Source organism: Aquarana catesbeiana, linkage group LG01, assembly GCF_042186555.1.
Source record: "Aquarana catesbeiana isolate 2022-GZ linkage group LG01, ASM4218655v1, whole genome shotgun sequence".
NCBI classification, from domain to species: domain Eukaryota; kingdom Metazoa; phylum Chordata; class Amphibia; order Anura; family Ranidae; genus Aquarana; species Aquarana catesbeiana.
The window spans coordinates 323,058,645-323,086,334 of record NC_133324.1 but is presented as its reverse complement, the minus strand read 5'-3'; the positions used below and the strand labels follow the sequence as shown (position 1 = coordinate 323,086,334).

The 27,690-nt window shown below is 41.4% G+C and overlaps 2 protein-coding genes across 3 annotated transcripts in view; one reads left to right on the top strand and one right to left on the bottom strand.

The window, feature by feature from the left end:
- Window positions 1-319: 319 nt before the first annotated feature.
- DRC10 (dynein regulatory complex subunit 10) lies at window positions 320-16,276 on the bottom strand. The gene is given in 6 exon segments (XM_073630379.1): window positions 320-824; window positions 826-840; window positions 5,827-5,898; window positions 7,414-7,647; window positions 12,066-12,904; window positions 16,055-16,276. Coding segments are annotated over 5 exon segments (1,356 nt in total). The 5' UTR covers window positions 12,810-12,904; window positions 16,055-16,276; the 3' UTR covers window positions 320-533.
- TPCN1 (two pore segment channel 1) overlaps window positions 16,206-27,690 on the top strand; it is a 247,447-nt gene continuing 235,962 nt past the window's right edge. For both annotated transcript variants that reach the window (XM_073630364.1, XM_073630356.1), the window contains exon 1: window positions 16,206-16,467. The gene's annotated coding sequence lies outside the window, so the exon portion shown is untranslated. The remainder of the gene's footprint in view (window positions 16,468-27,690) is intronic.

Below are 27,690 nucleotides of genomic sequence, written 5' to 3'. Positions count from 1 at the left end.
TATATTCCTTGAAATTCTTTTAGGGGGCACAGAAAATAAGGAAAAAGAGAAGCATGAGGCGCCCCCCCCCCAATTCATTCCGAACCCTTATGACTACATGCTCGGTATACATGTTATGTAGATTGCCTTCTCCTCTTCACTCTTTTCACTTCTTCACATTCTCACCTTTAGGACGTGTTAGGAACCTCCAATCCACTCTGGAAATCCTTTCCACATGCTGTTTGGTACTTTCCAACAACAAAAACCTTGTTACTTTCCCTTGTTTGTAACCTTTATTTGTGCATGTCAAGGGAAATGAGGGTGCTAAACAAATTAACAATCATTTGCAACAGATTTATTGTTTTTAACGATCTAGTGCCAATTCTTCAAGGATATAGTGAATATTGTTTTTTGTTCTTACTTTTTCTGAATTTAACCACTGTTCCTACAAACAGGAACCACATAGTATAATAAGCTCTAGAACTGAATGACTGGTAGATATTAAAGAGCATAGTTGAAAATTAAGAGACACATTCATGGTTTGATACTTTTCACTACTTTTTGCCTTTCTTGCCTTTGCCTTTACCACTAGCTCCCTTGCCCTTTCCCTTTTTCTTCTTCTTTTTCTTTGATTTCATTGCTTTGCGGACCTGATACCCTTTCCAGTGTGCCTGAATGATGGCGGCCGCTTGGTTCCTCCTGGCCAATTCCTTTTCTTCAGCTTCCTTCTTCAATTGGGCCTGATGTCTTTCTTCCATAATCTGGACATATTCCACCTCAAAGACTGACAGCTTTTCCTTTAGTTCTGCCAGTTGAGCCTTTTCCTCTTCATACACAGCTTCTATTTTCTTCCAGCTCAGTCTGATATTGGAAAGCAGAGAAAAGAGTTATTTCAAGACTGGACAAAATGCTACCATTCTCATTGCACTATACGTAATAAATTGTTTAATCACTTGTCATCAAGGGTACTGTTGTCAGTGTGACGAAATGCGTAAGCGTGATTTTGGTTGTGGTTCACAGTAATCCTGGTGAGAGAGTGTTGGGCTGAGTTGAATTTGAAGCAGACATAGCTATTTGAATAAGCAACAGCGCTGCCGCATTTAAAGAAATATGCAGCTCCTTTTATTTTTCATGTAAGTGCAATATTGGCTGTCTTCAATAAAAGAATGTTACAGTAAGCTCTATGTCACTTGGGAGATTGTTCAACTCTATACCACCTGAGCAATTGAGGAGTGTCTGTTTTAATAAGTGAGAGACTCCTGGGAGCATCTCTGCAAGGCAATACCAGCCTGGATGTTTTTACCATAATGCAATATGACCTTTGTAGTGGAGTTATATACAAAAGGTGAGAGTGATTCCAAAGGGGAATTAACGGTAGAGGTTTTCTTGTTGCATATTTCTTAACTGGATACAGCATTTGTGTTGGACTTTTCTTCACGGATTTGCACTTTGCTAGTGTGCATTTAATGACCTTTATTTACACTCGCACTTTGGTATTAATATTTATGACATATTGGATCTTTAGTACATACACTATATTGTCAAAAGTATTGGGACACCTGCCTTTACATGCACATGAACTTTAATGGCACCCCAGTCTTAGTCCGTAGGGTTTGAATTGGCCCACCCTTTGCAGCTATAACATCTTCAACTCTTCTGGGAAGGCTGTCCACAAGGTTTAGGAGTGTGTCTATGGGAATGTTTGACCATTCTTCCAGAAGCACATTTGTGATGTAAGGCACTGATGTTGAACAAGAAGGCCTGGCTTGCAGTCTCCTCTCTAATTCATCCAAGCATCCCTATTTAGGGCCAAATCTGACATCATAAGAGACAAATCATGCTTCCTTATCTAACCATTCTATGATTTCTGCATCCAACTTTACAATAGTCTGTTACCTGTAAAATCTGTCTGGTATAAAGGCTTTAGACGTCAAAAAGCCAAAAAACTGAAACAGAGCATATGATGCAACTTAAGTCTAAGCAAAAACCATGAACAGGCCTGTTAAAACATTTGAAATCATTACTATAAGAAGCTGAGTTACATCAAATATCAGACTTTTCCTGTGAAAGTTTAGCAGCTTGTTTCTGCCCATTCTACCTCATAAGTCTGCCTATTGGAACATGAGGCTGCCTATCACATTGAAGGACAAATAAGGAGGATGGAGAGGTGGGAAGGGTTGGGACCAAAGATGGATCATTTATTGCTTAGGTGTGGCATCAGCCCAATCAACATAGAAAATATCCACAGTACACTGTGTGGGGGTGGGGGGCTTTGAAGGCACACACAAGAATTAACTAATGTCCATTCAATATCATAATATTATATACAATCAAATCTATGTAAAATATAGAAGATGTTATATAATATTATGATTTTGTATGGACGTTAATTAATTCTTGTGTGCCTTGGAACTTGCCACTCTTCCATAAAGGTCAGATTTGTGGTTTGCACGACTAATAGTTGTCCTGTGGCCAGATTCTCCCACCTGAGCTGTGGATCTCTGCAGCTCCTCCAGAGTTATCATGGGCCTCTTGGCTGCTTCTCTGATTAATGCTTTCCTTGCCCAGCCTGTCAGTTTAGGTGGACGGCCACGCCCTGGTAGGTTTGTAGTTGTGCCATACTCTTTCCATTTTTTTTTTGGATGATGGATTGAACAGTGATCAGTTAGATGTTCAAAGCTTGGGATATTTGTTTATAACTTAAAGCGGGGTTCCACCCAAATTTTGAACAATATCTGTATGTATTCTCTTCCTTGCCTAGATGCTGACATGCCATTTAAAAAAAATTAAAATCGCCGTAATTACCTTTTATTTTTCTATTCTTCTTTGCACTTCCTGGTTCTCCTCCCATGGGAGTAGGCGTGTTTCTAGCCTCTCCCAGACTCCTGGGAGCTAGTCTCAGGCTTCCCAGGATGCCACTGAGCATGTGCGGGAACGAGCGGTGAATGCTGGGAGCACAGCATTCACCACATCCAGGAAATAAATGCTTGTGGGCTTCAAATGCCCACAATGAAGATGGAAACCGCCTGCAGTGAATAATATAAGTTATTCTTTCCGACGAGATCGGACACAGGTGGACATATTACACACAATATGTGAGTATGTAATGCTGAGAAGAAAAGTTTGTGAATGAACTAAAAAAAAAAAAAAAACGATAGATAGGTGGACCCCCGCTTTAACCCTGCTTTAAACTTCTCAACTTTATCCCTGACCTGTCTGGTGTGTTCCTTGGCCTTCATGATGCTGTTTGTTCACTAAGGTTCTCTAACAAACCTCTGAGGGCTTTGCAGAACAGCAGTATTTATACTGAGATTCAATTACACACAGGTGGACTCTATTTACTAATTAGGACTTCTGAAGGCAATTGGTTCCACTAGATTTAAGTTAGGGGTATCAGAGCAAAAGGGGCCAGAATACAAATTCATGTCACACTTTTAACATATTTATTTGTAAAAAAAAATTGAAAGCAATTTATCATTTACCTTCCACTTCACAATTATGTGCCACTTTGTGTTGGACTGTCACATAAAATCCCAATAAAATACAATTACTTTTTTGGTTGTAACATGACAAAATGTGGAAAATTTCAAGGGGTATGAATACTTTTTCAAGGCACTGTAAGTGTTGTATCCTCAGTGACATTCAGAGATATAGGCTGCCAAAATCACATGTAAACTTTACCTTTTCCTATAAAATCTGATAGCGGCAACAAACTCTCCAATTTCCTTTCACTGATATTTATTTAATGATAGGAGACCTCATTGAGAAACAAGATTAACAAAAGAAGATTAAAAGAGGTTGTAAACCCTCTCCTATACCCAGTGAAGTGAACAGCCTCAGATGATACACAGGGACGAAAAAAATCTCCCTACATAAGTTTTACATTTATATCTGCTGTCTTTCCCTTTCTACACTCTGGAAAGTGCAGATTGTGTTACAAATCTTTATTTCTCTTCCAGCAGTGGGTGTGGATTTAGGGCTTACACTGTATGAGAGCTAATTGCAGGAAAACCACCCCCCCTTCACATAGGCAGAGGAACGAAGGAACATGCAGAGCTGTAGTCTGAATAGACAAGCTCTCTGCCTATCTACCTATAAGCTCCATCCCTGACACAAATTTTCAGCTGCTGTTATCTCGCTTGTCAGAAGTGAATCTGCTGATAACAGAGGAACGGAACAGCAGAAAGACACAGCACTTAGAGTTTTGGAGAGAGATACGTAAACACTATAGATATATGTGCCTAGGTCAAATTTCATGAATGAACCACTTTGCCTAAGTATAGGTAAAAATGTTTTTAAAAAAATCAGCACCAGGGACATTGCTTACAGTCATTGCGACGTGTTCCTTGTGCTGCCTGCTGCAGATTTAGTTAACGCCTTCCTCCTCTAAACCCCACCACCAGGGCCGGGACAAGGGGTGGGCAGGAGGGGCGGCTGCCCTGGGCACTGTAGTATCATGTGAGGTGGCAGGGGGCACAAGGAGATGGGGGGAGGGGATTTGTTTTGGAAGGGGGCATTTGGGGGGCAGCAGGGTGTAAGCATTGTTCTAAGAAGCGAAATTTGGGGGGAGGGGGGTAGCTAAGAGTGGTGATTTAGGGGGGATTTGTGTTGGGAGGGGGGAAAGAGGTAAGAAGAAGATTTGTGCTAGGAGGGAGGATTTAGGGGGAACTTGTGCTGGGAAGGGGGATTTGGGGGGAATTTGTCCTGGGGGGGTTGAAGTGGGGGGGAGAAGATGTGTACTAGGAGAGGAAATTTTAGAGGTAAAGGGTTCGTGCTAGGAGGGGTGATTTTTTTTGGGCGGGGCATTTGTGCTGGGGGAATTTGGGGATGGGGGAGCAAAGAGTTGTGATGAGAGCAGGGATTTCAGCAGGGGCGTGGATTTGTACTGGGAGGAGGGGGGATTTATGCTTAGGAGGTAAGCATTCAGACTAGTGCTCTGCTCAAGCATTTGGCTGACAGCAGCAGGAACCACTGGTTCCCGCTGCTCTGAGCAAAGCCTGTGAGAGAGGGAGAGGGATGAGAAGAACTGCAGTCAGGTACAGCCCTGGATCAATGTAGGGGTCAGGTAAGTGTTAAGAGGGGAGTGGGGGGTGGGGCTGTGTAATGCCTTCCCTGGGACTGCCTCCCGCCACCTACATCCGCCCATTGTAATGATTATAAGGTGACTATATACAGTTGTGCACCCGCATGCACACTATACTATTGTATACTACAAACCTACACTATGTGCATTCTGAGCATACATCAGTGCGCATGCGGGGGCTTTACACAAACCTCAGTGCACAACCACATTCAGCCGCCTTTTCCCACTTATCTCAACAGGCAGCTGTATGCGATGACAGTGGGTCCTGGTAGGGCATTATATAGGACCTGCATGCTGCATGGCCGTATGCATGAAGCCATTTGCTATTACGTTTATAAAGGCAGTTACTCTGCACCTCTACAATAATGCCCCATACACACGATCAGAAATTCCATCAGAAAAAACTTGGATGGTTTTTCCAACGGAATTCCGCTCAAGCTTGCCTTGCATACACACGGTCATACAAAAGTTCTCTGAACTTTTGACTGTCAAGAACGCGGTGACGTACAACACTACGACGAGCTGAGAAAATGAAGTTCAATGCTTCTGAGCATGCGACTAATTGTTTCCGAGCATGCGTGATTTTTTGCACGTCCGAATTGCATACAGACGAACGCATTTTCAGATAGGAACTTTTTCCGACCGAAAAATAGAGAACCTACTCTCAATCTTTTGCTGGCTGGAATTTTGCCAGCAAAAGTCCGATGGAGCATACACACGCCAAATGCGTGTGTACGGGGCATAACATTTTCTTTTTATCTTACTTGTTTCTCTCCCATATCCGCATCATATTTCTGTATCCAGTTTTCAATTTCTGTTTCAACTTTATACTTTTTCTGTAAAAGAAAAAAAAAAAGAAAACTTAATAAAAAAAAAAGGTATCTGAATGATATCATACAAAGTTCACCTGCAACATTCTTTCATTTAAGACCTGTTCACATTTGTATATTATTGGTGCAGTCAAGTCATCTTATATGGAGACTAGGAATGAACCTTTTAATCTTCTGAAGGCACAATTTATAGTCAACTAAGCCTATAACTATAGCTTGTGATCCAAAATACTGCAATCTTTACTGCATTGTTTGCACTTTGTAACAAGGGTGAACTTGCCTACATCCATTGTGACCCAAGAAACAATTTTCCATCCCTATACAGTATATAGTTAAAATGTGTGGAATGAAGTGCCTTACTTCCATATAAAAGCATAAAAAAGCAGGAATGGCTGCCATTTTTTGAGTTTTTGGATAGAGTAGGAAACGGTTAAAACCAATGCTAGATTGTTTTATTTATTTTTTGCTGTCTGTAGACCATTTAGGGACCTTCCCTTTACAGAGTGTTCCACAACTATAGAATATAGATAAAATCAATAGTCAGATGTGGAGCCTTGCGGCTCCCCAGCTGGCTTCCCAAAGCGAATGTGCGAGCCACGCTGCGCTTTGTGAATGGTCCTGCAGTCTTCTGGGACCTGTGATGTGTCCCAGAAGGCTGCAGGAGAAGGAGTGGGCACCTTTCAACCCCTCCACTCCACAAAATGTCAATTGGTAAATGGGGGGGGGGATGCAAACAAGCAGGACTTCCCATTTTGGGCGAAGTTTCGCTTTAAGGAATACAGTGTTGTCACTGATTGAACAAAGAAGGAGCATACTGGTAGGCAATCATCTCCACCTGCCATCATTTTACCTGTTAGTTTATGTATATGCAACCGAGCCTGATTAGCTTCTTAAGGTGCCCATAAATTATACAATTTTCTTGTTCAATTTCCTTTAGATTTACCTTCAACTATGTAGTTCAAGGGCCTGCCTGATTGCATACAAATTATAGGTGTTAAGGTTTGACCTTATATTATATGGTTTTGGTAAATCTAAAGGAAAATTGAACAAGAAAATTGTATAATGTTTGGCCAGCCTTTGGCTGCTGTGAAAAGGATGATATAGCCTTTATATCAATAAAGATTCAGGCACTTTAAATAGTTGTAAGTAAAATACATTTGATTATTTGTAAATGAATACTCTTCTATCTTAAAAGAATTGTTTTTATCTGCCTTGACTTTATTGTTAAAGGTGTAAACGAGTAGTCTATGAGTTTAGAACATCAAAAGTTTTTTTTTAGGTAGCACTGGCATTTCACTGACTATATAATCAATCTGGTTTTAACTACTTTTATGGGAATTTTTTAATAAACATATATTTATTACAAATAGAAAGGGATCTTTGGTAGTATATAATCAATCTATGACCGTATTTCTTTGCTGACGTTTGCCATTATTTTAAATGGTCTTCTAGAGTGACGGATACATTTTGTCTTTATAATATTATTTTAAGGATTTAAAAAAGACAAACACAAAACTACACCTTTCTGAGGCTTAGTTCAACCTCACGGTTTTCAGCAATTGCACTAGTAAGCTGTGATCTTAGTTGCTGCAGGTCCTGCTGGAGCTTTGCACACTTCCCTTCCGAGGCACGGCGGTCTGACTTCTGCTGTTTCTCTGCCTCTTGCAGTGTACGTTTCGCTTGGCTCTCCGAATTTTTCTCCAGCTGATGTATACTGATCTTCAACTGCCGGATAACCTCATTTTCCTTTGCAATCTACACAGGGGGAAAAAAAAAACTTCTGATCTGTTAAACATTATTTTAAAATTTATTGCAATTTATTGGCACGGTGGCACTTTACAAGTCAGTTAGTTCTCTAGCCAGTTATGCCATAATGATCCTAACAAATAATGGCATGCTAAATCATTCACCGAGTTCCTACCTGGCGCCACTCGAGGCTTAGATATTAGTTTTGGGAATATTTTTTTTTAATTACAGGCATATTACTTCTGCAAAGAGGTATGGGTTTTAATGCATGATGCTCTCAGACAGGATTCCATGCTGCCCTGGGTACACATGAGTAATGGCGCTCTTATAAGCCTCAATCCTTTTTGTGTCAAATGTGATGTGATCAAGAGCATAAAAGTTGAATTTAATGGTCATTATGAATGTAAAGTAATCATAAAGGCAATGAAAATCCTTCTACCTGAGAAAAAAATGGCCAGGCAAAAAGACAGCAGGAAAAGAATGTGTCTTCTTTACATAGTAATACAAAATGTTCCACTGATTTATCTTGAAGTGGCTCACATAGTTAAAATATTTGGGTAATCATCGACGCCATTACTGTAGTGTGGCATAGTATGGGAGTGGCAGCCAAAAAAAATCCTCACCCTCCAGGTCTTATGAGTCAATTTAACCAACTTCAACCCTCTTCCACCAGAAGAGGATTGAAGAGGTGGAAGAGGGTTGAAGTTGGTTAATTTGACTCACAAGACCTGGAGGGTGAGGATTATACTTTCCTGACTGATCTTTTGTTGTTTGACTCAGCAAACCAATTCATATATGATATTAAGCAAGGGACCGGTGAGATCCATGGTGTGAATGCAAGTTACTGGCAACTGCTATTGAGACGATTATTTGTGTCATCATTGGTAGCAATGGGTCTCTCTGAGAAGTGGCGTTTAACAAAGGACTGACCTTTACTAAGAACCCCAAGGACAAGGATTTTGAATAACACTTTGGAACGTCCATAGAGCACAGTCTCAACAGTTGCCAAGCAAGAGCAAGTCAAAGCAAATGTCCATATCAATAGGTAGGAACGTAGCCTGCTGTGGCCACAGCTAGTGGTGATATAGATAATCTGTACATGGGCAAAGTATTCAGATGACAGCCCAGGTCAGAATAAAAAAAAAGGATAAACATTTTTGCTTAGGTACACTACAAGTGCACTGATAATATATATATACTGTACTGCATTTTTTGAGACCCCAGTACTGGAAGAATTCTAGCAGATGATATGGGTAAGTGCTTAGGTGCAAAGTGCCTACACAGAGCAGACAGACACTGGCAAATGCAGCTGGCACAGGAATGGAACACTTACACTTGCAGGGGAAATAAGGAGGGCAATTTATAAAAACTGGAGCAGTCAGAATTTGGAGCAGTTGTGCATGGCAGCCAATCAGCTTCTATCTTTTAATTTCAAAGCGTAACTGAACAAGCTGAAGATAGATGCTGATTTGTTGCATACATAGATGCTCCAGATTCTAGTTGCTCCAACTTTGATAAATTCTCCCCACAGTGTTTTTTTATAACCACATTATGTTAAAGTGATAGTGTCTGAAGCCCATTCCCCACCCCTAAGCTTTTATATTTACCTAGCCATGTCCCTTTGTCACCTCTCTGCTGCAGCATCCCAGCCAGTCTATTCTCCAGTGTCAGAGTTTAGACAAGAAGATGGATTCACAGATCCCCCATGTGACAGTGTTCAGGCCAAGCCTTGTCACATGGACAAGGTTAAATGCAACCTCCTACCTGAAGGCTGCGGGAACAGAAAGACAGCATGGGAGTGAGATTGGTTAAGTATAACTGCCCTGGGGGTGGGCTACCAGACACTGCCACTTTACCCAAAATGGGCAATGTGATGGTGTCTCTTTCAGTAAAACTCTACATTTGCTAAAAAAACAAACAAACTGATTTAGCGCATATAACAAGACAAACAGTTTTCTAGGGTGAAGTTTTCTTTCTTCCCCCCATTGTTTTTGTTTGCTGTTGGTTTGGTTACATGGAACTACACCTAATGTGTGTATGCGGCCACCAGATGATATTATTGCTCTAATATAATTATTATTAATGTTGTTTTCACGAAAAAAAAAAAAAATAGTCCAACATTGCTTCTTCAGAACCATAGTAACTGAGGGCATTGTGTACACACCATTTATGTAATAGACATCTCTGAAAGCTCATATCGCTTATGTGTGTTTGGCTCCCTGCATTTCACAAAAGTTTACGCAAAGCATATAGTAAATTATGGGCATACACTGACATAGGAGTTTTATTTGTACTTAGATACTTTCTCAGACTAGGTTCACAGTTATGCCTGTGGCTGCAGGTGCTGCAGAAATTCCCGCACCCACCCGCAGTGAAAAAGTGCTGCTGTGAAAAAACACGCTGATATTCATTCTCAATGGCACCCCCATGCATGTAAAATCGCAGTGCATGAACTGCAGGGAAATCACATGGTCAAAATGACCATGCGATTTCCCTGCTAGCTGTGCTTTGAGAAAAGGTGTATGCAAACGTGGCTCCCAGCATCGCAATGACCTGAACCTAGGGTAAGACTTCTAAACCCATAAAGGGACGTGGAAGTTGTAGCTTTCATTATTACAGCCTCAACACCTCTCACATGCTTTTAATGAAGCTGGACCTTTTAACTTAAAGTGGAAGTAAACCCTCCTATTGTTTTCAGCCAAGGAAGCTGCCCTCTTGGCCTCCATTTAATCTTCAATTGCCACGATACTGCACATGTGATCAGTTTTGACACCAGCCATTGGATGGCTTGACAGTTTGATTAAGAGCACAACCAATGTAACAGTTACATTCCTGGCACGTGACGGGAATGTAACTGTTAAATCAATGGATTTACTGCTGCTTTAACAGTCATTTTTTTATTGCGTATTTTTCTCACAGACCCGCTAACCTTTCTGATATTGCATGGCTTTTGGTTGTCATGTGGGATCAAATGGTTACCTAAGGGCATTGTAGTAGGTCAAAAATAAATGTTTTCTTTCTTCCAAACTTGTAATGAGTAATATAAGTCAATGATTGTATTTGTCAATACAATTAATTTGACTCAATCAGTTTAAGGGTAATTATTCCCATATACCAGTAATTACATTTTAAAATGCCCACATTTTACTTCTAAGTAATTCTTTATGGTTTTGAAAGTATTTAATTTTGGAAGGTTTGTTTAAAAAGTAATTAAAATATAACTCATGCATGTTTGACAAGACTTATTGAAAGTTAGATTTACCATTTTAAAGGAAACCTGTCATGAAAAGATTAGGTGGGCTTCCATTGGTGATATCCTTTTGAAATAGCTAGCTGCCTTGCTGTCTCTGTCAATACCATCTGAGGCTCTGACCCAGCATGCAGAAGTATGAAACAAATGAAGTAATTGTGAAATTCGACCTCCTGATCTGTATATTTGTTCCAGGCCAGCAACTCTAAAATGATTGAACTTGGAATATCAGTATGACATCCAGGCAACTAGAATTTTAAGAAAGAGATCGAGAGTTGTGGCCTACATGCTTCTTATTTTTCTTTTAAATGCAAACCTTTCAATTTAATGGGCTGGCTGAAATTGTCACAATTGGTCTTCATTTTTTCATTTATTTCATGTGTATATAGCACCAACAACTTACACAGCACTTTACATATTCTATATTACCATCAGTCCCTGCCCTCAAGTAGCTTTCAATCTAAGGTCCCTACCTCATGCGCATATATACACATACTAACATACCTCCCAACTTTTTGAGATGGGAATGAGGGATACCTATCGGCAAAAGCATGCAGGCATAGGACACATCCCTTGCCACGCCCCCTTAAAGGAGAATTGTACAAAAAAACAACATTGGTTAAACTCACAAGTGTTTTTTTTTTACCACTACTATTCCTTTATATTGCCTTTTGGCATTTTCAACTGCAGCAATTTAGAAATCAGATAAAAGGTTTAGCACTGGAAAACACTTTTTGATAGATAAAAAGTGCATTCTATATACATCTATATAGATCAGACCAAAATGAGGGACAAATGAGGAGGAATGAGGGACAGAGGGACATTGCTCCAAATCAGGGACAGTCCCTCAAAATCAGGGACAGTTGGGAGCTATGTACCAGGACCAATTTACCTACCAGTATGTGGGAGGACACCCACAAAAACACAAAGGGAGCATGCAAACTCCATGCAGGTAGTGTCCTGATTGGGATTTGAACCCAAACCCAAATTGTGTTGCATGGGAGGAGTGCTAACCACTAAGCCACTGTGTGTCATCCAGGTTTAAACCAGGCAAAGTCTATGAAACCTGAATGAGAAAATATATCAATCCCATCACAGCAAAAAAATAAAGATATTGTTCCTGAAGTGACGTGCATATCTGCTAAATACCTCTTTAAATTCTCTGTGAATTGCATACCTCAGTGTCACGATCAAGAATAGCTGCATTAAGCTCCTCTTCTAAAGCTGACAAAGCCTCCCTGTTCTTATGGTCACGGAGAGTGATCTCCTGGAGGAAGTGAATCCTCTCCTTCTGTTCAAGAGGGCTGGTCAGGAGCATCTCAAAAAGAAATCCTCTCAACTCTGAAAGGCTTTGAATGAGTTTCTGTGAGGCCTGATCTCTTACTTGCCCTTCGGATCTCAGTGCTTTACTGGCAGTAGGGTTAGCCAAGAACAACCTCAAGACGTTTCTTACTGAACTTTGAACTCCTTGACGAAGTGTTGTAAAATTCATGTGAGCCGTATCCGCCATATTTGTTTTTCCCCACAATGATCCTTGCTGTCCCTTTTCTTCCATTAATTCTTTACTTGAGTGACTAAGTTGTCTCTGCATGTTAACTTGTAGTCTGTGGTGCTCCCTCAAAGCTCCCGTCAGCTCAGAGCCAAACACTATGCTATATCTCTCCAGGTTTTCAATGGCATACTGGAAAAGACTGACAAGTTCAAGTTTCTTGATTGTCTCATCAAGTGCTGCCACCACCCTCTGGGTTTCCACGGAGCTTAGTTTTTTTCGGCCAGGTTCTAGCATCTTCATACAGTCAAGACTTGGCCGATTCTTCTGACCTGGTTTCAAGACCCTCTCTCCGTTGTTAAATGGGGATTGTGACTGCTGAGGTGAGGCTCGCATTGGCAGCTGGGACATGGGGAGGACCTCTGATGCCATGTTTGATGAACACTGAGGTCTTATTCAGGAAAATGTTTCAGCAATGCATCGGATTCATAAGCTTTTTATGCTTAACAGTTTTTAATTGCAGCTGGCTGTAGGAAAAAAGAAAATTAATAAAAATAAAGGAAAAAGAAAACTAATACCACCACCACATCTAAGAATTGGTATGCACCAATAACCAATATATTATTTTTTGGGGGGTGGATTAATGCTACTTTAAAGGTGTTGTAAATATCAGACATAAAATATAAACAAAGCATATCCCTTTATAGTGTGTTCTTGTCTCAATTAAGAGCACTAAGTGTCATCTCTGTCTGCTGCTTTGTTCCTCTGCTATCAGCATGAATCACTTCTGACAAGTGTTCCTGACACAAAGAGAAAAAAGGTGATGGGAGGGATCTTCAGCTGATTGACAGCCTCGGCTCTGTTTCTGTGTGCTGTGTGAAGGGTGTTTCCTTTCCCTACAATCAGCTTTCTCCTCACTGAGCTCTGCAGTGTTTTATTTCAGCTCTCCACCCCCTTTTTTCTGACAGCTCAGGCAGGCTTTATACATTCTGGACTTTGAACGGATGTAAAGTAGAGAAGACTGCAGATAAACAGGTACAACTTATGTAAGAGGATTTGTTTCCTCTCTGTGTATCACCTGAGGCCAGTCACTTCAAAGGGTATATGTGAGGGTTTACAACCACTTTAAGGATACAGTTTTATTAAAACTAAAGCCAATCATGCAGAAAATAGTCCTATATGCTGCAGTAAAGACAAACAGCTGACAGGCTGCTATACAAGAGCCGGTGAAAAGAAAGCATGGCTGGCCGTAGACGGGGTGTTTTTTTTTACCTAATACAATGAAAATTAGATGACCTTTTGCATCAACTAGTTTTGTGTTAAGATAATTGTAAACTGACCAATAAACTGGCAGATATCAGACAAAGTGATTTCCCAATAGGACAGAATGCCTTTCTAGTCATATGATTATTACCAAGTAATATGACCAAAGTGAACAAATGCTAAGAGGTGTGGGTGCATTGGGTCTATGAAGTCACTAGATGTTGGTAAAGTAGAACTTTACCCATAACAACTTGATTAAAAATCTGGTTCTTTAGTGAGGAACATGCATTCCACATTAATAATTATGTTAACAAAATTAGTGTGTGTATACATTTCCTCCAGCATTGCTCCTGTTTGTTCTTGCTCTTGATTTTGGTGAAGCCCAGAGCCCCTGAACAGCAGTAAAGTGATCACATGTGCAGCACCATTGGCAGTTGCAGGTCAAACAGAAGCAGCTTCCCTGGCTGTATAGGATAGGATGGTTTAATTCTCTTTTAAGGATGTCAGCAGATCGACCTCTACAAACTCGGCACTGCCTAAAAATAGAGAGCACCTGAGCATGTGCAGAGCTGCTTAAGACAGTGTATTACTGTATTTTAACCCCATGGTACCAACGTACCACAAATATGTGGCCCCACGCGTGGGGCTGCATATTTGCGTACCTCCCTTTGTGCTGGGAGCACGCCGCTCCCAGCACAGTGACAGGGGTCTCACTGAGAGCCCTGGGCCCTGTTCTAATGATCGGGACCAGGAATGTCCGATTCTGGGTCACCTGATCGCTGTGATAGTCTCTGATTGGCTATCACAGTGATCAGTCACTGTGAAGCCTGCCCCTGTGTCTTCTATCTCTGTGAATGGACAAGAAAGGTACATTGTATCTTTCTTTGTCCTTGCGGATACATAAAAAAAAAAGCATGTGTAGAAAAATAAATAAATAAATAATAATAATAATAATTAAAAAAATAAAATACAATTTAAAAAAAAAAAAATACCTAGATCAAGGTTTGATCTAGATCAATGCCAGGGTCAGTGTTTGGGTCAAGGTCAGGGTCAAAGTCAAAAGTCAATGTCAGGGTCAGTATTTTTTTTGACAGGATTTTGTTTTCAATTAGTATCAGTGTCAGTGAGGCTGATTTACGAAAGGCAAAATCATTTTGTACTGCAAGTGAACTTGGAAGTGCAGTCGCTGTAGATCTGAGGGGAAGAGCTGAAATGAGGGGAAGGTCTGCTGATTTTATCATCCAATCATGTACAAGCAAAAATGCTGTTTTTTTTTTTTCATTTTCCTTGCATGTCCCCCTCAGATCTATAGCGATTGCACTTCCAAGTGCACTTGTAGAGTAAAGTAGATTTGCCTTTAGTAAATTAACCCAAGTGTGTTTTAGGTAGGATAAAAAAAAGAAGCAAAATGCGCACTATTGTTTCTGGGCTGTACTACGGGTACATACAGCAACTAACATACACATATATGGTATCGCTGCGATCGTCAGGAGCGAGAGAATTTGTTTTCAGTTGGAATATTATGGTGGTTACAAGAAATATACAGCTAAATTTAAAAAAAAACTTGTTTTTTGTACTCTTTTGGGCGAGTTTTCGTTTGATAATTAAAAAAAAATCAGGAGATATCCATTACCATTTACAACTAAAAGAAAACCCAATTTGTCGTGAAAAAAAAAAAAAAGATATAATCCACCTGGATGCACAAATTAGTTGTGATGATATGTACGGTTTTACTAACACATGTCAACGTTGCAAAATTGGACTTAGGCATTAAGATTTGTTTTACCCTTAGGCGTGAAGGGGTTAAACATTATAGGCACATATTTTTAATGTTTTACATAGCTATACCTGCAAAAGGGGCCAGCACTTCATTTTTTCACTAAAGTTCCACTTTAAATAACTTATATAACTAAGCTTAGGGTCACACTTTGTGTGTCGGGAATGCATGCAAAATTGCGCACTTTCCCGACCCTCACAGAAATGCACGGTCCTTTAGCAGACATGCGGCAGTGCCATTCATTGTTAACACGTGTTTGTTTCTAACATGCGTGTTTTAGCACATGCCAAAATGCATGGCCAAAAATATGGTTTGTGTGCCTCATTTTTGGAAAAAGGTCAGGGACTTCTTTTCTGCGTTTCTCCCATTAAAATAATTAGGCGTCCCTACACGCGACATTCGGGAACGTGCAGAAACGCACATGGTCTCGGACGCCCCTGTTGGTGTGAATCTAGCCTAAATCAAGCTAGTGCAAGGATCAGTTTTCTGGAAACTCCCTCCAACTGTGATTAGCGGTGGTTGAAATGTATGAAAAGGCTCTAAGATTTTATGATTGGTCACAAAGGTCGTATATTTGTTGGATCAGATAAAAAACTGATTCAGTCAGCCCTAGAATCCCCTCCTGCATTTGCCTTACCGATGGTAGCCAAGGACTCTCTGCTGTCTCCTATGTTTCCCTGTGTACCTTCTCAGTGTACAATTGCTATGGAGACCCAATCATGTGAGCACTCATGTCCTGCCCAGCCAATGGTAGAAGGGGGCTCCTTAGTGACTGCTGCGCAAGCGCACACGTCTCATGTTGACATGAATTACTACCGCACAGCCAGCATACGGACACCGGAGATAGGCTGGGCTGCAAAGGAATGCTACGCGTGCGCACATAGCGGAGAGATGATGTGTGTTGCGCATGCGTAGGGAAATCACGCACGGGCTTGATGTTACTGGTGATATCCTGGTGCCGTGAGTGGCTCTAGATCCGGGAGTTCCCCCCCCCTACCCCGTCACGTGACATTATAGCGGGCTGGAAGATGCTGAGGAGCTGAGTCTGAGGTGAGAGGGTGGGTGAGCACTGCAGGGGATGACTGAGGAGAAGGGGCACTTACCTCCCTGTGGTGAGGACCCTCACAACATAAGTGTGTCCTTCATAACCTCAGGAGGGAGTACTTCATTACCTCTGTGTGTATTAGTGTAGGAGGGAGCTGAGGGCTTCGTCTACTTCTATGGGAAGAGTCCTCTATGACACCAATGCGGAAAGGAGGAGGAGAACTCTACATTGTGTAACTTTTCACACAGTAACTGCAGACACAACTTTTTGTTTTTTTTTATTTAGGTAGAGTATGGAGTGTCTGCAGCCCTGTCAGGTTTTTACTTTCGCTTTCTATCATTCATCGAGGAGAGCTTCTCTCACTTCTTGTTTTTCTAGACACAACAAGGAATGACGGATCTCTACAAAGCATTAGAAACAGAAATATGGAAGTAGAAAGTAGTTCTCCGGCACGGTCTGCCAGTATTAAAACCACTTGCCGACCAGCGGTGTTCATTTTGTTAGGAAATTTCGTTTTAGTCTTTTGACTAAAATGCTATTTTAGTTTTCGTCCCATTTTAGTAATCTGCAATTGTTTTAGTCGTATTTAGTTGACTAAAATCTCCAGTACATTTTAGTCGATTAAAACGAAATGTTATTTGTCGTATTATAGGGGAGTTCCACCCAAAAGTGGTGTCACATTTGGCACCTTTCAGGGGGAAGGGGGGGTTCAGATACCTGTATAATACAGGTATTTGCACCCACTTCCGGGCATAGATCCGCCCCCCCCCCCGCAAGGCTTCACTTCCTGATTCCGTTACTGAAGATAGCGGTGGCAGCATCCAAGGGACGGTTCAGCCTCGGGTACCAACATCGCGGGCGCCCTGGACAGGTGAGTGTCCTTATTTTAAAAGTCAGCAGCTGCAGTATTTGTAGCTGCTGACTTTAAAAAAAAAAAAAATTTGGCGGACCTCCGCTTTAAACCTACTTGTTCTCTTCGTTCCTTTCAAGACCTTCTGCTCTCTAGCTCCCTGATCACCTCCTCCCATGCTCGCCTCCAGGACTTTTCCAAAGCCTCTCCAATCCTATGGAATGCCTTACCCCAATCTGTCCGCTTATCTCCTACTCTATTAGCTTTTAGACGATCCCTGAAAACCCTTCTCTTTAGAGAAGCCTACCCTACCCACACCTAACAACTGTATTTTCATTTTCTCCATCATCTCACCCCCCACAGTTATTACCTTTTGTTTCCACTTGACCCTCCCTTCTAGATTGTAAGCTCTAATGAGCAGAGTCCTCTGACCCCTCCTGTGTTGATTTGTATTGTAAGTGTACTGTCTGCCCCCATGTTGTAAAGCGCTGCGCAAACTGTTGGAGCTATATAAATCCTGTCTAATAATAATGCCACATTTGACATTTCATTTTTTTTGGGGGGGGGGGATCGGGTACCTAGTTTTGACAGGTGCCCAGATCCCACTTCTGCTCGGGCCACCTAGGCGACTCGAGCGGAAGTTCTCCTCTTCCCCCCTCCGTCCTTGCAATCTTCTGGGTTATGTCACAGGTCTCAGAAGATTGCCTGGCCATTGAGGAGGCGCAGCGCACCCGGCTGTGAAGCCGCAAGCTGTCATAGCCAGGTGCCCACACTTGTGATGCCGGGAAAAGAACCAAGGGTTCGGGTGGCCGCATCGCTGAATCATGAGACAGGTGAGTGTGTATTTATTAAAAGTCAGCAGCTACAAGGTTGCTACAGCAGTGACTGGAACTCTGCTTTAAAGTTTGAACATGCACTACTGACACAGATTTAGTCGTTATATACCAGCGATGGCGAACCTTGGCACTCCAGATGTTTGGAACTACATTTCCCATGATGCTCAACTACACTGCATAAGTGCATGAGAATCATGGGAAATGTAGTTCCAAAACATCTGGGGTGCCATGGTTCGCTATCACTGTTATACGCCACTTTATTTAAGCAGAACCAAGTTTCGTTACACGTCTGTTAAAAAAGCAATATTCTTGTAACGTTAAAAAAACAAAACAAAAAACCCCCCAGAAAACTCCTTGCATGATGATGCCACAAACCATGCAGCGCACATTTCCATGAACTTTAACCACTTCCCACCCGGCCACTGCATATGTACGGGCAGTCTCTCTTTCTGAGTGGACGTTCAGTAACGTCCCTCAGAAGGAGGGGGATTGCACAGGCCCGCACACCAGTGCGATCCCTATGCGCTCCTGTCACCCGGACACGGCGCATCTCAGATCGGCAGGAGGGCTCTGTGATTGGCCTTCCCGATCACATGACGGCCATGTCCAATCACAGCCGTCATGTGATGTAAACAGAGAGCCGATTGTTAGGCGATCGGCTCTCCTCTCCTCACACATTAGTAGTTGTTGTTAAGGAGAGGAGAGTGGATCGCTGCAGCCGGCTGGTGATCAGTGAGTATGAGCTGTTTTTTACAGCTTTTTACACGCTGATCCCCAGCATAGTAACACACAGTGTAAAACACATGTCCCCAAAACACATGTCCCCACATAGTAAAAACACCTGTCCTCCACATATGTCCCAGTAAAATCACATGTCCCAATGATTATCTGCACACATATGTCCGTGATCACCTGCGCACATCTTTACATGATCATTTGCGTACATCTGTCCGTGATCACACAAACCAATTATTATATGCTTAACAGGTTTTTTTTTTTGCCAAAGACATGTAGCAGAACACATTTTAGCTTAAATTTATGACAAAATTTTATTGGATTTCTTTTAACCACTTTAAGACCAGCCTCGTTTTGGATTTTAGGTGTTTACCTGTTTAAAACAGGTTTTTCTGCTAGAAAATTACTTAGAACCCCCAAACATTATATATGGTTTTTCTTCTAACACCCTAGAGAATACAATGGCCGTCATTGCAATACTTTTTTTTGCACCGTATTTGCGCAGCGGTCTTATAAGCGCACTTTTTTTTGGAAAAAATGCACTTTTTTGAATAAAAAAATAAAACAACAGTAAAGTTATCCCAATTTTTTTTTTATATTGTGAAATATAATGTTACGCCAAGTAAATTGATACCCAACATGTCATGCTTGAAAATTGCGCCCGCTCGTGGAATAGCGTCAAACTTTTACCCTCAAAAATCTCCATAGGCGACGTTTAAAAAATTCTACAGGTTGCATATTTTGCGCTACAGAGGAGGTCTAGGGCTAGAATTATTGCTCTCGCTCTACCGGTCGCGGCGATACCTCACATGTGTGGTTTGACCACCGTTTTCATATGCGGGAGCTACTCGCGTATGCGTTCGCTTCTGCGCGCGAGCTCGTCGGGACAGGGGGGTTTTAAAAATTTTTTTTTTTTATTTTTATTATTTATTTTACAATATTTTATTTATTTTTACACTGTTTAAAAAAAAAAAAAAAAAAAATTGTGTCACTTTTATTTCTATTACAAGGGATGTAAACATCCCTTGTAATAGAAAAAAGCATGGCAGGACCTCTTAAATATGAGATCTGGGGTCAAAAAGACCTCAGATCTCATATTTACACTAAAATGCAATAAAAAAAAAAAAAAAGTCATTTAGAAAAATGACATTTGAAAAAATATGCCTTTAAGAGGCGTGGACGGAAGTGACGTTTTGACGTCGCTTCCGCCCAGCAGTGTCATGGAGACGAGTGAGCGCCATCTTGGCCTCACTCGTCTCCAGACACACCACGGCACAGGACGCGATCGCCTCCGCCGCTACCGACGGCTCCGGTAAGCGGCGGAGGGCACCGGATCGCGGCGGGAGGGGGGGGCCCTCTCCCGCCACCGATAAAAGTGATCTCGCTGCGAATCCGCCGCAGGGACCACTTTTATCTGAAAGCCGGCCGCCGCACGAAAACGGGGATACCGGGGTTATGGCAGCTAGCTGCTGCCATAACAACGATATACCCCTTCAAACTTAGGACGTACATAGTCGTGCGGTGGTCGGGAAGTGGTTAAAATAGAAGAAAGAAAATATAGTTTTTTTTTCAAACTTCTGCTCTTTTTTTCGCTTATATCGCAAAAAATAAAAAATGGAGTCGTGAATAAATACCACCAAAAGGAAGCTCCATTTGTGCGAACAAAATGATAAAAATTTCATTTGGGTACAGTGTAGCATGACCGCGCAATTGTCATTGAAAATGCGAGAGCGCTGAAAGCTGAAAATTGGCCTGGGAAGGAAGGGGGCGAAAGTGTCCAGTATTGATGTGGTTAACAGTTCAAGAAACTTAACTGAAGTTCTGTTCAGTTTCTTGAACTGTTAAAGTTTATGCAAATGTGCACTGCATGGCGACATCATCACGCAAAGAGTTTTTGGGGTTTTTAGAAAACAGCAAAACATTTCAGCAGCTACAAGCACACAGCTCAGGCACTGTCACTGGCAGTCTGGCACAGCATAATAAACCAATACTCGAGGGTAATGCTTATTTCTACAATAAGAATCAGTTTACTGTCAGGTTTTTATTTCAACAGTTCTAATTCTCAGATACATTCAAAGAAAATGTGCACAGTCTACAATAATACAATTAGTGTGTGGATTATTACAGTCACCACTTTTTATCAACTCCTCTCCCCCTCTCTCAGTATTCGCAATGACAAAAAGAGGTAAATATCACACTAAAAAGACTACTAGGGGCAGGACCCCGACGTAAGGCTGCCCTTTTTGACAGTTTAGTGATCTATTTTCTTTTTAATTACAGTGATATTTACCTCTATTATCAAGTTTGTCAATGCTAAGAGAGAGAGGAGTTGATAAAAAGCGGTGGTTGTTATTGTTCCACATACTAATGGCATTTGTTGTAGCCTGTGCATTTTTCCTATGAATTTAAATTAACAGTTAAAACTGTTTTTGAAAATCTTGATTTTTACTATCGCAATAAGCACAACTCACAAGTATTAGGTATGCTTCTTATGTTAAAAATACCTGGAGAATAAACATCTTCTTTTTGTTTCAATTTATTTTAAGGAAAGCACTTCGTGCCAGCATGACTCTTGCTCTTTTCCCCTGGCCTATAGAGAGGTCACCTATGACACTGAATACCTTCTCTGTGTGTGGAGCAGTGTGGATTTTCTTATGGCATACTCCTCTGCCTTTTTTTAAGCAGTTCCTGAATATTCTCATCCACCACATCAACAAGGGTTTCACAGACCATAGGGTTGACAATATAAGCAGCTGCTGCAAGTGGCGAGAACACATCAGTTGGATTTAAGAATAAAGCACCATTGTCTGTGGAATTCTGGCAAGGTCTTGGTAGCTGGAGTTCTGTTTAAAGTCCTCATGATGGCTGAGTAGAGCAGGGACATGGACATGCTGTTAGTCTGGATGGTTTTAGTATATTCCACAAAAGGCAGCAGTAGATCATGCAATGAGCTTTTGCCATTCACTGTAATGCTGCACAGTGCTCTGGACAGTGGTCTGAGGAGGACTGTAATGCTGCACAGTGCTCACACACACACACGGTGGTCACTCTGAGGGGAGGCCTGTAATGCACAGTGCTCTGGATGCTGTTAGTCACTGGCCAGAGAGGAGGCCTCAGGCCTGTAATGCTGCACAGTGCTGGATGGTGGTCTCAGGTCTGAGGGTTGGCCTGTAATACACAGTGCTCTGGATGTCGGTGGACTGGTCACTGGTCTGAGGAGGCCTGTAATGCTGCACAGTGGTCTGAGGAGGCCTGTAATGCTGCGTACAGTGCACACACACACACGGTCACTCTGAAGGGAGGCCTGTAATGCACAGTGCTCTGGATGCCTGTGGTCACTGGTCAGAGAGGAGTCCTCAAGACTGTAATGCTGCACAGTGCTGGATGGTGGTCTCAGGTCTGAGGGATGGCCTGTAATATACAGTGCCCTGGATGACATTGGTCTGAGAGAGGAGGCCTGTAATCAGGGTGGATTTGATTTAAATCATAATATTTAAAGAGCAACTGTCATCTCTGTCCCGCAGCGGCTCCTCCTCTGACCCGCTGTTGACTCACTGACAGTCCCATTCACTTTAATGGGACGGCTGGTAATGCGGCAGTGACACAACAAAGTGAGGGACATGGTGGCAGCAGGTGAGTGGATGCCCGCTAACAGGCACTGCTATGATGGATCTGAAATGACAGGTGCTCTTTAAATTTAGGCACTTATTCTTGCTGGTAATTATAATCTTTAATATTTGGCTTCCTATTTAGAATAATAAGCTGTCAGGTTAGTGAAACAGCAACATCAGAACGGATTGAATCATACAGTTTGTAGTGTACATGGATTTGCAAACAATGGGATAAAGGAATATTCCTGAACTTTGTTTTATCTCACGGTTGCTGTGAAATTGTGTGAATGCATCAATGCAGTGCATGTTCTCTCAGCTTGCAGAGCTTGGATTCATTAAATGAGTTTACCAAAAATGTAAATTTTGCAGGATATACAGTCTCATGCTACATAACTAAGCTCCATTTCATGCTCAATAAATCCCCTTAGCGCTGACAGTACGCACATATGCGGCCTCGGATTTAAGGGGTTATACCGGGATGATGCATGCAGCTGCATGAATCATCCCAGTACTGTTTTTTAGAGCGGGTGGTCAGCTCTTCAGGAATAATAACCAATGCGGCTAAAAGCTGCTCGGCTGTTATCTTGAAGGAGCGGGAGAGGACATTCCACCACTCTTCCCGGGCCTCCAGTCCCACCAGGAGACCCGATACAAGATCCGGCACCTCCGCCGGCTAGAGTGAGAGTGGAAGGAAGCTAGAAACTGCTTCGTTACAGTCTTCTTTGTGTAAACGCGTCACTTCCGGTTTACTCGGCTGCCAATGGCACCGTAAAAAAAAAAAAAAAAAAAAAATGACAGTAGTCAGAATCGCCGTTTTTGCTGATCTGAATGCTGTAAAGTGCAAAGGAGGGATTTGGGGTCTTTTAGTCCCCCGATCCCTCCATAAAGAGTACCTGTCACCACCTATTACTGTCACAAGGGATGTTTGCATTCCTTGTGACAGCAATAAAAGTGATAACATTTTTTTGACAATGAATAAAATAAATAAGAAAAAAAAAAGTTATTTTAAAGTGCCCCGTCCCCCCGAGCTTGCGCAGCAAAAAAAACGCACCCGTAAGTCACGGCCACATATGTAAACAGTGTTCAAATCACACATGTGAGGTAGAGCTGCACGATAAATCGTTATGAATCGAAATGGTGATCTTTTTCCCTTCCCAATCTTCAGAACGACATGCCACGATCTTTCTAACAAGTGCAAATAGTTCTCACAGCTGGAAAAAAAGAAATCCAGGCAGCCTTCCAAGTTTTATTATTACAACATGCAAATAAGTAGAAACAAAGTATCTTTTTGTTCTTTTATCAAAGAAAAGAACTCCAGTGTGTAGATGAGGGAAATTTAACCATTTAAAGACCAAACCTTTTCTGACATTTGTTGCTTACAAGTAAAAATCATTTTCTGCTAGAAAATTACTTGGAGCACCCAAACATGATATATCTATATATATATATATATATATATATATATATATATATATATATATATATATATATATATATATATATATATATATATATATATATATATTTTTTAGCCGCGACCCTAGAGAATAAAATGGTGGTTGTTGCAATATTTTATGTCACACCGTATTTGTGCAGCAGTTTTTCAAACACAATTTAAAAAAAAAATACACCTTTTAATTAATTTAAAATAACTAAACAGTAAAGTTAGCCCAATTTTTTTTGTATAGTATGAAAGAAGATGTTACACCACGAGAATCGTGATCTTTATTCTAAGCAAAAAAATAGTGATTCTCATTTTAGGCAGAATCGTGCAGCTCTAATGTGAGATATCGTCGCTATTGTCAGAGCGAGAGCAATAATTCTAGCACTAGACCTCCTCTGTAACTCTAACCTGGTAATTGTTATTTTTTTTTTTTAAAGCGCCGCCTATGGAGATTTCTAGGCACCGTTGTTTGTTGCCATTCCACGAGTGTGCGCAGTTTCAAAGCATGACATGTTAGGTATCTATTTACTCTATAAATTTGGGCTAAGATTACTGTTTATTTTTTTTTTTAATTTATCAAAGTGTCTTTTTTTCCCCAAAAATTGCGTTGGAAAGACTGCTGCGCAAATACAGTGTGACATAAATATTGCAACAATCGCCATTTTATTCTCTATGTTCTCTGCTAAAAAAATAAATAAATATATATCTCATGTTTGGGGGTTCTAGGTAATTTTCTAGCAAAAAAAATACAGATTTTAACTTGTAAGCAACAAATGTCAGAAATAGGCTTAGGCATGAAAGGGATAAACTAAATTATTATTGTACCTTAAATAGAAAACTATCATTTTAGATTTTATTCCAAAAGCATTTTATTAAAATGAATTTTAAGAATAAAAAAAACCTTTTTCTTTAATTATTGCTTTTTATCCATCTTGCCTGTAATGCTACACAGTGCTGGATGGTAGTCTCAGGTCTGAGGGATGGCCTGTAATGCACCGTGCTCTGGATGCCGATGGACTGGTCAGAGGAAGCCTGTAATGCTGCACAGTGCTGGATGGTGGTCTCAGGTCTGAAGGATGGCCTTTAATACACAGTGCCCTGGATGATGTTGGTCCGAGAGAGGAGGCCTGTAATTCTGTACAGTGCTGGATGGTGGACAATCTCAGGTCGGAAGGGAGGGCTGTAATGCACAGTGTCCTGGATGCCAGTGGTCAGATGAGGCCTGTAATGCACACACAGTGCTCTGGATGGACGGTGGTCTGAGGGGAGGCCTCAGGCTGTTATTGTAATGTACACCCTCGCAGTGGGTGCTCTTTGCTCTGGACGTGGGTGGTTGTCGTCGTGACTCATGAGTCAGGACCTGGGAGTGGGACTCGCGTGGAGTCTCGGGAGGCCTGTAATGCACAGTGCTGCTCTGGTCTCTGGCAGTCGTCACGGTCTGAGGACTCGGAGGCCTGTAATGCTGGCTGCACACAGTCTCTTGCTTGCTGGGAGCGAATGCAGGCGGAGCTCCATGGAAATGGGAAGTTAGTTCACGAGGGTAATTGTCCCTGCCTCACATTTTTGTTTCTTTCGTTAACAGTGGAAAATATGTTGTATTTTTCGTTTTCATCACTGTAAAAAGGCTGCTGACGAAGATTTTGACGAAATTAACACTGCCGATTGGTGGAGATCATCAGTGCCCTGATTACCGTACAGCCCCAGCAGCATCCTTCAGTGCCCATTAGTGATGCCAGTCAGTGCTGCCTATAGGTGTCGCCTCATCGTTGCCTATCAGTGCAGCCCCATCAGCGCACATCAGTAAAGGAGAAAAATTACCTGCTTGCAAAATTTTATAACAAACTGTGAAAAATGTTTTTTTTTTTCTTTTTTTCAAAATTTCTAGTTTTTTTTTTCTTTAGCAAAAATTAAAAAACCCAGTGGTGATTAAAAACCTTAAAAAAAAAAAAAACTATTTGAGTGAAAAAACTATAAAAATTGTGTTTAGGTACAGTGTTGCATGACTGCGCAGTTGTCATTCAAAGTGCAAAAGCGCTGAAAGCTGAAAATTGGCCTGGACAGGAAGAGAGTATAAGTGCCCAGTAAGCAAGTGGTAAGTAATGCTTGTTTATTAAAAATGTGGTATTCAATGATTTGGATAAAATGAAAATACGAAAGGTAGTTGACCCCCAGTTTATTAGACAGGGTATGGAATCTTTGGAGAAAAGAAATGATTTCATCATCCGCCCCGCTGATAAGGGGGGGCGGTTTGGTGATTCTAGATAAAACCAAATATCTGACAGAAATGAATAAATTGTTAAATGACAAGGACACATATAGGATACTTAATAAGGATCCGATGTTGATCTATAAGGATGAACTTCACTGGCTGATTGAGGAAGGTAAAGATACCAATATTCTTAACAAAAAGGAGGCGGCATATCTTGATCCTCTTTTTTGCAGGACTCCTATCATATACTGCCTTCCCAAAATCCATAAGGATAGTACCAACCCTCCAGGAAGGCCTATCGTGAATAGAATTGATTCCATCTCTTCAAGGGTAGGGCAGTATATTGATAGTTTCCTCCAACCATTGGTTTCTAAAACGCAAGCGTTCCTTAAAGACACCAAGCATATTATTCAAATAATTGAAACAAATGTTCCTCTTCCAGTATCCTTGTTACAGTAGACGTCGGATCACTGTACACTATTATAGGACATGAGGATGCCTTATCTTCTGTACAGTGGGCGATGTCATCATTTTCTGACCTCATGGATAAACATCAAAAATTTATTCTGAGGAGCCTGAGCTTTTGCTTGGCAAGGAACTACTTTTGGTATGACCGACAATTCTATTTACAAATAAGGGGGGTTGCGATGGGGGCACGTTTTGCTCCCAGTGTGGCCAATCTTCTTATGGCCCACTGGGAGGAGGACGTTGTCTTCAAATGCCGCCCCCCTGAGTTGGTTTGTTACAAAAGGTTTATAGATGATCCATTTATGATCTGGGAGGGTGATCAAAGGAGTTTGGATCTATTCATGCAGACCTTAAATTCCAACACCAAGAATATCCAGCTCACTTGGAATTATAATACCGAAAAAATTGTGTTTCTTGATTTAGAAATCTGGAAAGATGGTGACAGCTTCCGGTTGTGCAATTATTTCAAGCCAACTGATCGGAACTCTCATATACCCCTGGGGAGTTGCCACCATAAATCTTGGTTGTGCAACATCCTCAGGGGTCAGTTTGTCAGATTAAGACGAAATTGCACACGGGAGGATGATTTCATCTCTCAATCGCGAGTGTTATCTTCCAGATTTCAGGAAAAGGGATATGATAAGACCTCTCCAGAAAGTGATATAGAGTTGGTACGCTCTATGGATAGAGTGAGAGATACCAGCACCAGTGTTTCCAACTTTAGAATGGTGTTAGACTATAATGTACAGCACAAAAAATTCGAGAAAGTCTTTGAAAAAAATTGGTTCAAAAAAGCCCCGTGCCTACGTGATCGACTTGCGCCCGGGGTGGTGGATCCTCCAGTGCAATCTGAAAATAGGTTGTTCTCCTTCCTTTCTGGTTTCTATGCCTGTGGGCGTTGTACAGCCTGCAGGCATTCCAAATGCAATATCAAAAAAACGAAAAACTTTTGTGGCAACTATAAGGAATATAAGGTTAGTCAACTCATTACGTGTGCGACAGTTTGTGTTGTTTACATGCTCCAATGTGGATGTGGCCTCCAATATATTGGGAGGACATCCAGGCCCCTCCATGT